The sequence below is a fragment of the Streptopelia decaocto genome (genome assembly GCF_964273445.1).
Source record: "Streptopelia decaocto genome assembly, chromosome: Z".
Classification (NCBI taxonomy): Eukaryota; Metazoa; Chordata; class Aves; order Columbiformes; family Columbidae; genus Streptopelia; species Streptopelia decaocto.
In genome coordinates, this window is record NC_138657.1 from 69,377,683 (window position 1) to 69,394,221 (window position 16,539).

Here is a 16,539-nt window from a genome sequence, read left to right on the forward strand (position 1 = left end):
TTATAAATGGTGGCTTACTGGAAACCAGTATGTAATGACTAGCAGTGCTTGTTAGATACTGTCTTCTTAGTCCTGCCATACGGTAACTGAAACACAGTTTAAGGAAATGAGAAAAACTTGTGCAAATTCATCTGTATCATGGGTGCTGAAATAGAAGAAAAAATCTCTAGTAAATAGCGTATAATGTCAGCATAATAATATTGGATAATGCACTGCTATATAAAGATCCTGAAGCTTATTTACTGTCTTAAAAGTTACCTATTTTTGTTAAAAGGCAGCTTGGTAAATCTGATTCTTTTCAGTGTTCACGCACTAAACTGAACCATCCATTAAATGAGCTGAAATAAAGATTTTAGCTTCCCATATAAAGCTATAAGCAACATTTACATAGCAGTAAAGAAGATGTATGATACTGTATCTGCATATATGTAATATGATACTATATATGCAATATTATTACCTTTCTGGCATGCATTTTATATTTTGGGTTTCTTACAACTATATAACTAGGGTATCTATCAGACACCAGAAGTGTCCTTAAAAGCAGTGAACGACAATTTTTACTAGTTGTAAATCCTCAGTTCCCTTCTCTGCTCTTACTGCAAAGTATCAGATGTGTAGTCTAGAGACTTAAAAATATTTAGACACAGGTGGAGTGGTGGATCATATTTTACTGAAGATGTTCTTACTCGGATTCGGATTTCACATTCTTCATAAAATTATTTTGGAATAATCTTACTTTAACTTGTAATGCCATTATCTTTAGCTGTGGATGCTGAGTGTAAAATCTCTTTATTTTTAGTCCCTGGTGAGAACTGCATGCCAGGACTGTGTGCATAAATCAAGCTCTAGGCTATAGCCGTTTAGACCCATGGAGAATTGGGGTGGGAAGGAGGTCATGAGCCTGAAATGTTTCCCCTTCTTTTTTCTATAAATTTTGAAAATACTGCCTTTACTACATTAATCTGCTGGTCCTGCTGCCTGTTTCAGTGGTTTTACAAGTCACGTGTTACTTTTTCCTGCAAAGGGTTTTTTTGCTGAATGAAGCACTAACTTTAATAATTCTGTAAGCATTGGAACTAATAAAGTCACCTTTTTTTTTTTTTCTTTCCCCATGCATCAGTATCTCCTGATAGCTTGTGAGCCCTTAGTAAGTTTTTCCTCACGTTTGGCTCTCTTTGATCTGGCTTTTCAAGTGTCTCATGGGTGAACTCACTAGCACCCATATCTCCAGGCCTGGTATCTCAGCCTGGTTTCTCTAAAGCTTGTATAAATATGAAAATCTTTCAGAGCACTGAGTCTCTCCATCTGGTTTGGTTAAAATGAGCCGTGAGGTTTAGGTTATTGAAAGAAGCATGACCTCACAAGCCTCTGTTTCTTAGAAAAACAGCCTGAAAATAGAGGCAGAAGCATCTGGTTTCAGATTAGCAACAGTAGCGTTGTTTTTAGTATTCAAAGAGCATCCTTAGGAAGTGCTTCTTACAGGCCATGTCCTTTTAGGGCAGAAACACCTGACCTGGCTTTGAGGCAAGTCATTTGGGTACCAGTTTGCCATGGTAAAGGGTTAGTGGTCCATACTGCTTCTGATACCTGAGGTGGCACATCAGTCAAGTCCTCACCTTTACAGATTTTTGTCCCTGCTAGTGCTGGGGAGATGGGGCTGTCCTGCAGGGGCATCTGCCACAGCAGCTTGTGGCAGGTGGTGGAGACGCAGGCACGAGAGCTGGAACCTGCCGAGTGGGACACGGGCTGGCTCTGCAGTTGGCATCCTTAGACACACACCAAGCAGACCTCTGAGATGATCTCTGAACCAGGCCTATTAGCAATTAGTATATTGCTTGTTGCAAAATAAACACCATCACTTCCGTAACTAAGCAACTCTTATTTACATATGCACTGTCTGTCAGAAGCCCTAATGGAGTCAGGGAAGTCAAACCTGCTGGCCAGGCAAGCTGATTTCCACTCTGCAAAGTCATTTTAGCCAGCATTGGCACCCTGTCTGTGCCCAGCTGGATCAAATGGCTGAGGGTGACAAACCTAGATGCTAATGGATCCTTACTCTTAGCCCAGGCAGCATACAGGATTACTAAGAGATGCGAGCATGTTCTTGTTCTCCATTTATTGTCAGAGAATTTTTGAGAGGTTTCAGAAGATTACATTTCGGTAATCGTGTGATGTGTTTTGCAAAGTATCAGCCAGAGGCCTAATGTCACTTGTTAGGGTTTTAATTACATGGACTTTTTATGAGTCTTGTAGATGGATGTCTTTCACAGGCACGGAGTTTGCAAGGGTGGTATTTAAAAACAAGTGCTCTGCCAATGCCCCCAGAAATGACCTGAGCATATTTGACCTGAAGATGCGTGGTTATTTTGCCTAAGTGATCTTTGGAGTATCAGCTTTGTAGTCACTTTTTGGAGCAATCCTGACTGAGCACCCCAGTGGAAGCATTACACTAATCATTGTGAGGAAAGAGGCAACTTATTAAGTCTTGAGAGAGCAAAAGGAAGTGTGAAGCAAGTGGCGTGGAAAGCCTCAGGTGTTAGGAAAACGTGATGTGTCATCTGGTTGGAAGATCTTTCAAGGTTTTTCAACTCTAACTTTCACTCAGAGCTGGGGAGGCAGGCAAAGGGGGACGATGGAAGGGACGAAGGAATGGTGGTGATGGTGGTGGTGGTGCAAGAAACCTCTGATGTCCAAAGCTGGTGTGTCAGACTGATGGCGTGGCTCTGGTTGTCTCTCTCTGTGTTGCCTTTCATAATGCAAAACCATCAGGGAATGGGAGAAAGCTGCTTTCTCTTACAGCTCTTCTGTTTTACAAAGTTTTGTAGCCTTTTCTCTCAAAGACTGGGTGGCTGAATGGCTTGGCAGCCCCTCTCCAGGCAGCGTGGACCACGGTAGTGCAGCTGGAGCCTTGAGCTCCAGCCGGAGCTGCCTGAGGCTCAGGAGCTGGTGCTGTTTGAGGCGCAGGCATGTCGGTGGACCTGACAAAACAGTGGGCTGCTACAGATCACACTGGTTGTCTGCGTCTAGGCAAGGGAGTGAAACCCTCAGCTTCTACTCGTGCCCTGATCACCAGGTTAAGTTTCTGTACAGACGTGCTTGTTTGTGTAACAAACAGTATCCATCCATCTCTCTCTGGGGAGAGGGTGACTGATGCACGTGAAGCGTTTCTGATACTCGCTGTAAGATAGTGCATGGTGCAAAACGGCCATGCAGGTGGTCACATCTGTGTGCCAGATGAGTACTGTTTGTTCACGTGTGTCTGGCTGGCATCTCAAAGGGCACAGTGCCTCATCTGCGATTTTCACGTGACAGGTGTTAGCTATTGACCTGCCAGTTGTGACAACATATAAAGCTCAAATGCCTCTCTTGTTAAAAAATGGTAGCAACCTCTATTTTAGGAGCTGAAGCATTTAGCTGTGGGGTTTTTTTCTGTTTTTATTTTAAAAACATTTTATTTATATTTACATTCTATTTTATTCTCAGAAGAGAAGCAGGGACCTGGTCAGTAATTGTATTATGAAGATGTTACTCGAGTTATTCAAGTGAAACTCCACAGACCTCTTTAAAGAGGTTTGATGTACCTTCCCTGGTCATGTGCTAACACAAGCTAATCACTGTTATCCTTATATTATCATTAGAACATTTGCTGTTTTCATTCTGTGGCAGCACTACATGGTGTGTTTGAATCTGAAAGCTGCTCTACCTCCTCATTTCTGCTTCAGTTAATAAAGAGTATGATTTGCCCCACTGTAGTTAATTTTTGCTTCCAAGCCCATTGCTGCTTAGGGAGTGGTGAACTCCAGCCTGCTGGCTTGTCCCTTAGAGTGACTTTGGTAAAACCCCAGTTGGCGGCCTGTGCTGTGGCATAGGGATGTGATGTTCAGGCACTGAGCTTTGTTCAGAGCTCAGCTCCCATGGTAACAGGCTTATCTGTGAACACTTAATGGCAGGAGATTCCCATTTTTCCAAGGAGGTGTTGTCGTATTTCAGGAACAGCAAAGCATCAGCTGAGAAGATCAACTCCTCATAAATGAGAAAGAACTAAAAGTTCTGAGATTACTTTCCTGCTGTGCCTAGCATCATGAGATGCTTTGATCCAGCACTCATCAGAGAAATTAAGGATGGCTTTCACTGAGGTTCACACGCAGTTGTCTTGGAAAAGAGAGTATTTCATAAATAAGATGATTAGCTGTTTCACAGACACGTAATTTTTTGTGTTCAATCTTGTTCAATTAAAGGAATCGGTTTTGACTTCCAGTTTCAACAAACAGGCTTCGCAAGCTAGTTTGGGATGGAGAATAGCTTCTCAACACAAAGAACACAGTTAAACTGAGAGTCAAAAAGAAACTGAGATTGTTATTGCGATCCAGTTAAAAGAGCCCTCCTGTTAGAAGGAATATTTTCCCTGGAGCCAAATGGTAGCTGCAACACTGTGCCTGGGTCACAAGTGAATCTGGCTTCTGTTGGTTTATCATATAAAAAGTGTGGCAATTTTAATTTCACTGGTTCTTAACCTGGAAAGGCTCAAAAGTACCTTTTAAAATTAAACTCTGCTTAGTCTTCTGAAGGTAACATATTAATCAGATCGGATGGGTTAATATCAATCATTGTAAATGTTTAAATGTGACATGTTTGCTCATCACTGCCTTTTTATTTACCTTAGTATTTTTTTTCTTCAGTAGTTCCGATGCATAGACCAGTATATTGAAATTATTTCTATGAAAAAATAACTATTTAAAGAAAAAGCAACTTAATAAGATTTAAGACACTGGAGAAGATTGTGTTCTTCAGTTACAGTAATTTCATAGGGAGCTTATTGCTACCTATGTGTGAAGAAATCACACAGTGTGAAAGAGAAGTATTTCCTTGCTGTGTATGCTCCAGACAAAAATTTATGTGCTGTTTTTAATAGGGAGTAAGTTGTATCATGGGCTGTTATGTTGTTCAAATAAATGCTTGCACTGGTCAACAGGTTAAAAATAAAATCTCTGTGCAGTTACCACATAGGCAACAAGCTCGTGTCCTTTTTTTAGCTAGAAGCCTGTGATGTTCCAGCCAGAGAGCTAAGTTCTCATCCTGGTGGTATTTAATTCCTGTGGCCTCATATGCACTGCTCTTGATTTCCAGTTGTATAAAAGTATTGTCAAGCTGAACTGGTTTTATAGTAACACTTAGGTTTAATTCCAGACTAAATCAAGTTTTTCAATAGCAGGTGCAGGCCAGACCTCTGTTACCTCAAGTTCAGCACAAGTTCAGGGGACAAATACAGTTGAGAATTCACCCAGTGAGTTTCCTGACCCAACTTACTACATAACCACTCAGGCTCTCATAAATGGGAGGGAAGGAAGGTCTGCAGTTAGGAAGTGAACTAGCATCTTAATAACGATAAATGGATTTTACAGGTGCCAGAAATGGCATGGGTAATCTGATGTATAGTAGTTTTGTTGTCACCCTGGTTTAAATTGGTGAGATTTTCAGAAGAAGTACCATTTATTTAGGAGAAAATGTTCCTTCTAAAAGATCAAAACCAGGTGCTCTCGTTCCTTCAAACCACTGGGATTAAACCACTGAAGATGCTTCTATCACTGGTTTCCTTCTGAAAGTGATGGAAGTAGCTTTCTGCATAAGGGCTTATGAAGAGTTGAAGTCTCTTAAGTTTTGTCTTATCATACTTCGGCTTTTAGATTACTTGTTAACTTTGCCAACATCCACTACCATATTGCAAAATAGATTCAGAAACTCCTGAAAGCTCCGTGCTGTCGTTAGCTACACGATATCAATACTTAAAAACTTATGTCAAGTTTGCATTATTCACCTAGAACAGTTAACTGATAAAAATCATCTGGCTCACTGCCAGTGCTGTGCACCCTGACATGGTGTCACTGAGGAGGATTCTGTGCGGGCATACTTGAGATCCGAGTGAGGGGAGGTGAACAGTCTGTTTTAAGGTTCGTGTAGAACGTTGGTGATCTTCAGCCAGGTTTTCACTTCCACACTTGAGAAGCGCGTGGTGCCTGCAGTCCCGACAGCAACCCTGCAGCCTTGTTGGGGGAAGAGGGAACTTGGCTCAGTCAGTGTTTTGGTTTGGGCTGCAGTCGATTTATCCGTTATATTAATGACCATAGCGTTGGGTAGCATAGCTGCTTCTTTTATCCATTTTTCCAAGCGATTTCACTAGGTTTGCTCTCCAGCATCTTTATGTTGGCTGTCTTCTAAAGGAACACCTGAGAGCTGATGTTAAATGCTAATTAATGGCTTGCAGCATTAATGCTGTGTTGGGCTCAAAGCTGTCCATCCTTGAACCTTAAGTTCTGTAAAAGCAGTAAGTGTAAACATCTAACAGCTGTCTTGGGAGGATTGAGTGTACTGGCCAGTTTGTCTAATGCACACTTATTTGTTGTGTACTTGTTCCCAAGCCTTGGTGTCCTCTTTTGTCATGTGCTGGGGGCTGAGCAGGACACATCTTCATAGAATCCTAGAATGATTTGGGTTGGAAGGAACCTTCAAGATCATCTAGTTCCAACCCACCCTCTGTGGGCAGGGACACCTTCCAGTAGACCAGGTTGCTCAGAGCCCCATCCAGTCTGGCCTCGGACACTTCCAGGGATGGGGCATCTACAAATTCTCTGGGCAGCCTGTGCCAGTGCCTCACCACCCTCACGGTGAAGAATTTTTTCCTAATGTCTAATCTAATGTAAATGTCCTCTCAGTTTAAGGCTGTTACTCCTTGTCCTATGACTACATGCCTGTGTAAAAAGTCCCCCTCCAGCTTTCTTGTAGGTCCGCTTTAAGGACTGAAAGGCTGCTATATGGTCTCCTCAGAGCTGCTGCCTTCTTCATTTGAACGCATGGACAACAAACACAGGTCCTGAGCTCAGTGTGGTGCTTTCAGCCACCAAAAGATGAACCAGAAGAGGGAACCTAGTGAGATCTTGTTGCATCAGTGGTGGGTTTAGCTAGGAGAGAGCCTGTGAGGTGGGGGAGACAAGTCTGCTACTGTCCTTCTCCTTTCTCTGTGTCCTACCCTGCAGCCCCGTCCCCAGCTGTGTCACAGGGCAGCAGGGAGACACCCGAGGAAGTTCAGACTCTGGCTTTGGGCAGCTGAGTGTTTCTGAGGGGATTCACAGGGTGCACCAACGTGCTGTCAGTTCACGTCAGGCAGGGCCGCCTGTCTTCCCCGCCAGAGCTCTGCCACCACCCTCAGCTCCAGCTCGTACAAACCGCCCCGTGCCCCCAGGACGTGCTGCGGGTGTCTCAGCTGCCTTCAGAGGAGACTGTGGCACCTGGCAGGGGACAGAGAGACTTCATCTGACAGTAAACCCGTGCAGCCTCAGAGGCTTTGCTGCTGCGTCAGGGCAGCTTTCCTCTGCTCCCTCCCACGTCCTCGGTGGGGAGGCTGAAGCAGAAAGGGGTAACCTCGTAAAACCAGCCGAGGCAGCCACCACCAGCTGCAGCTGGAAGCAGTTACTCCATTTGGTACTCTTTAATTGTAGCTGTCACTGCTCCAAGCAAGCAGTGGGAGAAACCGTTTCCTTGTTTTTCAGCTAAGGGAGTTTAAAAATCATTGGTTTTGGCCTGGTGCTCTGTCTCCTTGGCAGCTCTCTTCTCCTTGGCTGGTGGATGAGGAATGGTGCTGGCTGTCAGGAAGAGACCCGACCAAGCCAGTCACCGCTGCAGAGCGAGGAGGGGCAGGTTAGCTGGGGCAGGGCTTCCCTCTTGATCTCCATGGGAGCCTGTTTGGTCCCAAGTGCACGGTCACATCTCTCGAGGGGTTGCTCCTGCACAGGGAGCACCGGCTGCTGCCTTCAGCCCCGGCTTCTCCGAGAGCAGAAACTTGTTGTCTATACCTGTAGTGACGTGTGTCAGTGCCCTGCCGTGTGCCTTCCCCAGCAGCCTGGAGAAGCTGTAGGCAGCGGTGGAAGTGGGCAATAGGTCTTGTTGCTGGTGAAAGCACCTTGGAAATGCACGAGGGGTGAGACTCGGTTGGGAACTCAGAGACTTTGGGTGGGAACAGGAGAAAAGGGGAGGAAGCTGCTAGGAAGTGACGACGTTTGGAAAAATCGGCTTCATTATGTCTTATTGTAGGAAAAAAAATACTGAAGTGAAGCAAAAAGTGGGAAAGGCAGTCTAGCAAGAGCAGTAGAGGTGTCAAACTGTATTTCTAAAAGTAAATTTTTGAAGTTTACCGTACTACAATCTGTTAGCACCCTGTGCAGTGCCACTCATCTATTTGAATGAGGAGGCTTAATTCTTGAAAAGGAAAAAAAAACAACTGTGGAGGCAGAAGTCATTGAAGCAAGCGCTGGAAGAGGGAAGGGATGGTGTTTTAAGTTAAACATTACCTTTTTTTTTCCCTTGAAATGCTAGCAAGTTTATTTAAGAATGTGTGTGTAAAAAAAAAAAAAAGTGTGTTCCACAAACAAAAGCATTTGTGCAGCTTTGTAGAGCAGTTGTAATAGCACAGCTGGAGGAACTCCAGGGGAATCTGTAAAAGTCTGTGCGTAATTAGTGCTGCCTCTTAAAGATACAAAGGGAAAAAATTAGTCGGTGCCAACAAATCAGAAAAAAAAAAGTATAACCCAAACATTTGGAATTTGGTTTAAATACAACTACTAGCTCAGTACAATCCTGTCCAAAAAAAAATAAGGGGGTGGGGGATGGAGAAAAAATAGAAAGAAATGCAGTGGGTGGGGGTTTGTTGCAGTTGTCTCAGTAACTGTGTAAAGTATATAACTTTCAGAATTAGTGGAATGCTGGCAAAAAGTTTCCTGAAAAGTTTCTGCTTTCATGGAAAATGACGCTTGTTAATAAAAAGTAAGATGAAAAGGGCGCTGCTTTTGCAGAAGGAACGTGCAGAGCCCATGAACGTGCTCTCCAGGGATGTCAGCGATGGGCAGCACGGTCAGTCCACCTGGGCCAGGGTGGCGGGAGCTGGGATCACTGCACCCACCGAAAGAGAAGGAAAAGGAAGGACCATTCCTTTCATCCGTTTTAAAGCAAATATCTTTGTAGCTTTTCATTGTATTGTATGTTTTCATGGAAAGAAAAACTCACAGCTATTTTTGGTGTGTTTTCTGAAAAGTATCACACCCTTTTCCTATTGGACCCTCAGAAAAGAGTATTGTAAAACACATGTTTTTTTCCAGTTGTTTTTTTTTCCCCTCTGTTTATCACAGTGTTGACAGAAGTGTTTTAGTCTGACTCCTCTGTGATGCCTACTGTCTTCTCTGGCAGGTGCTACTTTGGAGTACATCCCTCATGGCCAACTTGCAAACACCCACTTAACTTCAAATTTGCGAGCGCTGAAATTGGAGCAGGACATGGTGCCTGCTCAGGAGGAGAGGAAGACTCCCCTGGTGGACGCCGTTCGGGGAAGGAAGTCCTTTTCTTCTCAGGACAAAACTCTCTCTCCAATTAACCTGACAGATGACCAGCTTGCCTCTGGCCTCTATGGTAATAACTGGCTCACATTCATCTTTCATCGTGCTGATGGAGTTTGAATATGAAATACAATTAAAGGAGGTTTTCAGGGTTCTCAGAATTGCGAAAGCAGGGAAAGATGCAGCTACGGGGGCAGTCGCAGTGTGAGACTGTGCGTCTGCAGGTAGGGGTTAGTTTTTAAATGGCAAATTGTAGTGCATGGGTGAAATGCCATTTAGTGTCTTCGTAAGAATTACGTACTGAGGGAGAAAGGGTTAATAAAATAACTTTTTTTAAAAAGGCTTGAATTGATACGAATGTTTTCATGTTTTATGCGTAGAAATGGGTTTAAAAGTTGTTTCAGTGAATATTAAAATCTGAAAGACCAGCCTTGACTGAACCTCCCTACCCTGTTGAATAGGTTATTGTTCAATGAGCTGTCTGTACTAATGTGCTGCTTCTGGCAATTAGCTGCTGTCATCTGACACCAAGAATTAAGATTTCCTAAATGGAGTAGAGTAGCCCATGTCAGTATTAGGAGTCTTCCACAGATAGCAAAGAAAAAAGAAGTGTCTTTTCTTGAAGTTTTCTAAAGCATCATAAAGATTAGCAGCATGTTGGAAGATGGAGAAGTTACGCTAAGCTAGTTTTCCTTTTCCAAAGTTGTTTCTGGAATTGTTCTTCTGTATTTCCAGTGTGCATTTCACACTATGACTATACATAGAAAAAGATCAGAAAGACCAGCTTCAATTGGAAAATTAAACAGAAACGTGCTTGTTTGTTTTCAAAAGCTGTCTAAAGCTGCTGCAGTCAAAGCCAGCAGCAGATTTGTACTGATACATGTGCTTTGCTTCCATTGTCAACAGTATGTGCTAATAGTGAAAACACACTCAAATCCATCATGAAGAAAAGGGACGGGAAAAAGGATTTGAGCAACACCAAGAAGAACCTGCAGTTTGTCGGCATTAACGGCGGGTAAGGGACCTGTCTCCAAAATACCTGTTGTTGTAGCACTTACACTGTGGGAAGGAGCCCAGGAGCTCGTGCAGAGCTTTGGTCCTTCACGCTGAGGTGCATCTGCTGAGTTTAAGGGTCAGAGGGAAGAACATAACAGCTGAACTCATCTTAATCACCTGTGACCCTTTTGTGCTTTCAGATCATGTGGCATCAGTATCAAGTACCTGTAGGTTAGCTTGCTGCCAAATTTAACACAGGAAAATGAAACAAACTCAGCCATCAGAATGTTTCTCAGGCGGTATTTTAGTAAGGCAAACTTTAATATGTCTTTGGCAGCTGACAAGTGCAGCATTGTGTTATGGAACAATACAGCAAGAGATGGTATTTCCTACGAATTAAATTTTCTGACTTTGTGATTGATAGATACAGGAACTTTGCTAGACAAATGCAGAAAACAGTGTAGAAAACTGTTCTTTTAAAATATGATTTACCCTTGCAGAATGTTGTAAAGAACTTTTATATGGTTTCACCAAAGTGGTTTTGTATAGCTTTTCTAGCCCTTTCCTCAGGTTATATTTTCTTTAGTACAAATTCCTTGTGCACTACAGAGCCTAAATATTGCAATTAATTAATTTCATACATACTGACTAAAAGTATTATTACTTATAGTGGGGGAATGTTGTCACTCATAAATCCCTCTTAAGAATAGGCTTAGTATATTAATTCATCAGTTTTTGAGGTTAGTGAGATAAGACAATTCATTAGAATCAGCATTATAATTGTCCAGATCATTTATATTTCATGTAATATATCAAAATGTTTTGGATCATCACAGGAAAAAGTGTTTAAATTGTGGCTCTTGGTTTTAGATAGGGTGGTTAGCTTCCGTGCTTGTATCTGCCTAGCAAGGCAACAACACAATTCACTCTGAATGAAGTAATTTCATTTTGGGGCTAAGGCAAGGTCTGACAGAGTGTTAAGACTTTGTTTAAAAAAGTTTGTTCTTCTTTCATTACGCACTGTGCACATAATAATCACAGTGTCGTCAGTGAGTAGAAAAGGTCCTGTGAGTAGAAGGCAGGAGCACTGAGCCTTTGCAAGACATTTTTTGACTTGTCCCAGCGCAGGCGAGTTCCAACCACTGCTGGATGGAGTGGAGCCTCTGCCTTATGAGGAAGGGCTGAGGGAGCTGGGTCTCTTTAGTTTGGAGGAGACTGAGGGGTGACCTCATTAATGTTTATAAATATGTCAAGGGTGAGTGTCACGAGGATGGAGCCAGGCTCTTCTCGGTGACAGCCAATGACAGGACAAGGGGCAATGGGTTCAAACTGGAACACAAGAGGTTCCACTTAAATATTAAAAGAAACTTCTTCACAGTGAGGGTGACGGACACTGGAACAGGCTGCCCAGGGAGGTTGTGGAGTCTCCTACTCTGGAGACATTGAAAACCCACCTGGACGCCTTCCTGTGTAACCTCATCTGGGTGTTCCTGCTCCAGCAGGGGGATTGGACTGGATGATCTTTTGAGGTCCCTTCCATTCCCTGACATTCTGTGATTCTGGATGGCACTGAGCAAGCGCCCCTGCCCGTTCTTCCCCCAGGTATGAGACAACATCCAGCGACGACTCCAGCTCTGAGGAGAGCTCTTCATCAGATTCGGAAGAGGAGTGTGAGGAGCACGAGTATGCTGGCGGACGGCACACCGAAGAGGGGCAGCCCTTGCCCTGCGCCCCCGAGGTCTGCGCCATGGGGGCAGAGAAGGACAGCTCCCCCCCAGAGTGTGAGGCCGAGGAGGTAGAAATCAGAGAGAGGTAGGCTGCTCACCCTCTCCTCAGCATCTCTACGGGGGTCACCACTGCCTCATCGCACAGGGTGAGCTGTGGGCTGTGCCTGAGCTGGTGGAGAAAGCACCAGCCCCATCGCTGCTTGACTGCTGCCCACGTCCCTCTTCCTCCAGCGGGTAACCAGAGGGAGTTTCATGGCAAAATGACCCTATGTAAGTGGGGAGGAGGTGTCATAGGGTGTCCTTTCCAGCGGCTGACCTCCACAACTTTAAATGGTCCATTTATAGTGAGTCCCAGGCAGCTCCTCCCCAGCAGAGACTCTTTCGTTTGGGAGCAGGCAACACCTTGCTCAGCCTGTAAAAGAGTAAGTAAGCAAACGAGTCTTGAACCACGCATGCCAGGTCAGTAGCCTGCTGGGAGCGCATCTTGCATTTGCACCTTCCACAGCATCTCAGCCGTGGCTGGTGCTGCTCAGCAAGACGATGGGGTGCAGCAGCAAGGAGGTCATCCAACCCTGAGGTCACATACTTCATATAGGCAGGTACTCTGGTATACTTTAAGGCCACTGTCATGCATTTGTTCAGCATTTCATGTCTAAGTCACTTTTTAAATTGCTGGTAAGGAGCTATGTAAGGTAGCATTTGACAAGCAAGGCATGTTTCTATTTTGGCACATGGAAGGCAGTAGTGTGGTGAGTTTTTACTGATTCTTTATCAAAAGGAAGTATAAACAGACAGTAAAGGGATATTTTACAGATACTGAATTTGCCGAATGTTTACAAGTGTGCTAGCTTGGAAAATTATGTAAGTGGAAGAATAACAGTAAGAGAACTAAGACAAAACTAGTACATTACATTTCACTGGAGTTGTAGCTTAGCATCAAACTTAGCTGTAATTATCAACTGCTAAATAAAAGGCATGCAGAAATTCATTATGAGTTATTCGTAGGCCCTGTAGCTGTGAGTTTTGAAGTCCCCTGAGCTTCATTTTTACAGTACTGTAGGATAGCCTGTTATTTCACAGGTGGCATTAAGAAGATGGGCAGTTTCACAAAGGAGCTCTCTGATTTATTTACCCTAGCAAGGGGTGATGGTGAAGAGGGGCAGCAGGACACCTTAGATAGCCAAATGTACAAATGGGGCTGCCTTGGCAATGCCCTTTGAAGGGAGGAGGCAGGGCGCGTGGCCTTGTGGGACCAAGCGTGGTCCATATGATGTTGGAGTATTTCATTGCTCTGGAAGCACCCTGGAAGATGACCTGCATGCTCTGTGGCAACCGACAGGCAGAGATGGCTGGCTACAGCCTGCCATGCCATGTGGCACATGCGTGGGCCTTCTTGCTTTTTTTCAGCTGTTCCCTGAGCTTTGAAGTCTTTGGTGGAAAGGGGGCAGAAGTGAGAATATGAAGGGGAACTAGAGAAAGGCTAAATTTCCAGAGTGGACAGGTTGAGAAAGCCAGTTTTGGGTGAACAGGATAAAGCGGGAGCCGGCACAGAGGCACCGCCTGTGCCCTTTCCCACTGGTTAATTCCATTTCCATCACAACTATCGGCATTTCCTCTTGTTAATCAAGTAATAAAAGCACAGAGCATGTCACACATGCTCTGCAGTCGCAGAGCAGTAGGTGAGAATTTCCACTAGAAGACTGCCAAGTCTAAAGCACAGAAGTGAGGCCTCGCCTGCTCTCTGTTCCCACTGCTCCTCCCACCTGCATCTGGGAAACACATTTTTCCTCCTCTTGGAGGTCCGTGGCCCTGCCAGCGGCTCCGTGTGCCATGGAGGGAGGGGGTCCCCACAGAAAAGAGCTGCCAGAGCCTCTTCTGCATTGCAGCAGCTGATGACTTGCCTGAAAACGTTCATTCTCTCATGACTTTCAGAAAGGTAAATGTTTCTATGCTGAAACATTGAGAGAAAAACTGAAATGCACCGTGTATTCTGCTGTCTCCCTCAGGTACGAACTAAGTGAAAAGATGCTTTCTGCCTGTTACCTGCTGAGAAACAACATTGATGACCCCAAGGCGTTGACCAACAAAGATGTGGTAAGCAATGCAGGGCAAAATTCTCTCTGAGCTGCAACAGAAGAACTTCGGGGAGGGGTAACTTCTCATTTTGCAGGACCAGCACCACAGCTAGGCAGAAAAGGACTTCATCTTTCCCAGAAGAGTCACAAACTGCTTTTTCTGTCAGGACACTTTTGTCCAGAAAACGAACTTGTGCTTTGTGTGCTGGGGTGTCATCATCCTGAGGCGCACACATAAAAACAGTAACGTGAAAGCGCAGCTTCAACACATCCGTGCATTCACGTATTATTTTTGTAAGTGTTGCTTTACGCTGTTGTGGATGGCTCTCAGGCCTCTCATTAACAGACTGCACAGGGTGAGGAGCCTGTTTTCTTCCCATGACAGAAGCTCAGAGTCTGTTCTGAAACTGAACGTGCTCTGCCTCCTAAGCACGGGGACACTGCTCCTGTCTCGCTTACCAGCAGAGAGTAAGGAGGATTCATTGTTAATGGTTAGTCTCAAGAAATAAGGTTGTGTTTGCTTCAAATTGCAATTGCCCAAATGCCTCATATAAGAATTGTCTATGCTACTTTCTGAGGGCAGTCTGAAAGCAAAGGAACACTGCTAAGTGGTATGAAATTGAATTTTGCATTTGTTACAGTTGTGTGGTGATGTAAAAGGCAACAATCCAGTGCCAGTCTCCTCTGCTACAAAGCATCTGCAGCTTCTTGAAGACAATAACATTGTCTTTTAATAACATAACAGATGCAGATATTGTCTGTGCCTAGTTATGACATCTGTGGTCCAACGAGGGTTTTGAAAGGTGGTTTAATATAATACAGTCATGATGAGTAGTTTTTGATCACCTGTTAGTCCTTCAGGAGTAGTTCAGGCATTCAAATAACAAATGCTTCAGGCCAGGTCAGAGTGGAAAGTGTCAAAAATGTCATAACCAGGTGATGATCTCTGTGTAATTTGAATTTACTTGTTTCTTTCTTGTGCTTCAAGTCTTTGCCAGCACAAGTGGTGCTTTGTATCTGAAAACTGCAGACTAATCAGCTTTTGTTCTCTCTCTGCTGATAAAGAAGTTTTGTCCAAAAAGGGTAAATTTCAGTACAGCTAGAGATCTGTATAAATTGTCCCTACCTCTTCCAACATACTGAGATCTTGTAGCTGCTGAAGGAATTGCATCACATGCCGTGAAAGCTATAAATCTCTTTATTCACCCCAAAACAGTATTTGCTTTTTTCATGACAGTGTGATGTTGTTGGCTCATGTTCAGCTTGTGATCCTCTGTAATATCCAGCTCTTCTCCTGCAGAACGGCTGTCCAGACAGTTCTCCCATACTTAGTGCATTTGATAATTCATGCCTTGGGACTGGGCCTAATTACTTTGCATGCTGTTAAGTTCCCAAAAAATGTGCATTTCCACTGCACATAGTCTTGGGTTAATCAGTGATTTATGAACTTTGTTAAGGATTTCATGGCAATAGTTACTTCAAGTCTTTTTTCTGTTCAGCAGTATTTGGTACCCATTAATCCTGGGGGTAACTCATCTTAAAATTACACACCCTCAGAGGTGAAAATCAGGTGAAATGAGAGGAGATAAAGAATTGGTGTTTTAAAGAGGGGTTTAGTCAGAGAGGAAGCTGCAGTCTGTACATCTTGTTTGTGAGCTGAATACTTTCTTCCCACATTTGACTAAAAAAGACTTGACCTCCTGCATCACTGACTTGTGGGACGGAAAATCCTTTAAATAGATTGCCCGTATGTCAATTTTTCTGTCTTGGTTTTGGCAGAGGTTTTGTTTAAATACCATCCAGCACGAGTGGTTTCGTGTCTCAAGTCAGAAGTCGGCTGTTCCTGAAATGGTTGGAGACTACATAACTGCTTTTGAAGAGATTTCTCCTGCTGTCCTCAGACATATCATCAATATGGCGGATGGAAATGGAAACACAGCTCTGCATTACAGCGTCTCACATTCTAACTTCGAAATTGTAAAGCTTCTTCTGGATGCAAGTAGGTTGACTTGTTTCCATATTTTTTAAAATTTTTTTTGTTTTTTTTGCAATCCTCACAGATCAAATTCTTGATGAGCAAGGGGTCACTTCTGGGCTTCCTCCAGCAGCTGTTTTAACTGTTAACAGTTACACGGTGGCTCACTTTGGTAGTCTAGAATCCTTGTTTCTGCTGCTAAGTTTGGAGGTGACGGTGGTGGCTCTTGAAGGAGTTAGTTACAAAAACACTCAAGTAAATTATATGCAGAGTTGACCAGTGTTTGGGACACTTAGGTAGATCCCTGACTGTTGGACTGTAGTCCGAGTTCAGCAGCACCAGCCCGCAGCAGTTTTCTCTGGAGGCAGCACAGCTGCTGCTCA

The 16,539-nt window shown here is 43.9% G+C and overlaps 1 protein-coding gene across 4 annotated transcripts in view; it reads left to right on the forward strand.

Moving 5' to 3' along the window:
* KANK1 (KN motif and ankyrin repeat domains 1) overlaps nucleotides 1–16,539 on the forward strand; it is a 37,216-nt gene that overhangs the window by 12,989 nt on the left and 7,688 nt on the right. For 3 of the 4 annotated variants that reach the window (XM_082075578.1, XM_082075575.1, XM_082075576.1), the window contains exons 3-7: nucleotides 9,238–9,456; nucleotides 10,290–10,398; nucleotides 11,982–12,191; nucleotides 14,113–14,200; nucleotides 15,961–16,180. In XM_082075578.1, coding sequence (XP_081931704.1) covers nucleotides 9,238–9,456; nucleotides 10,290–10,398; nucleotides 11,982–12,191; nucleotides 14,113–14,200; nucleotides 15,961–16,180 — 846 coding nt within the window. The remainder of the gene's footprint in view (nucleotides 1–9,237; nucleotides 9,457–10,289; nucleotides 10,399–11,981; nucleotides 12,192–14,112; nucleotides 14,201–15,960; nucleotides 16,181–16,539) is intronic. The other variant, XM_082075577.1, reaches the window with a different exon arrangement.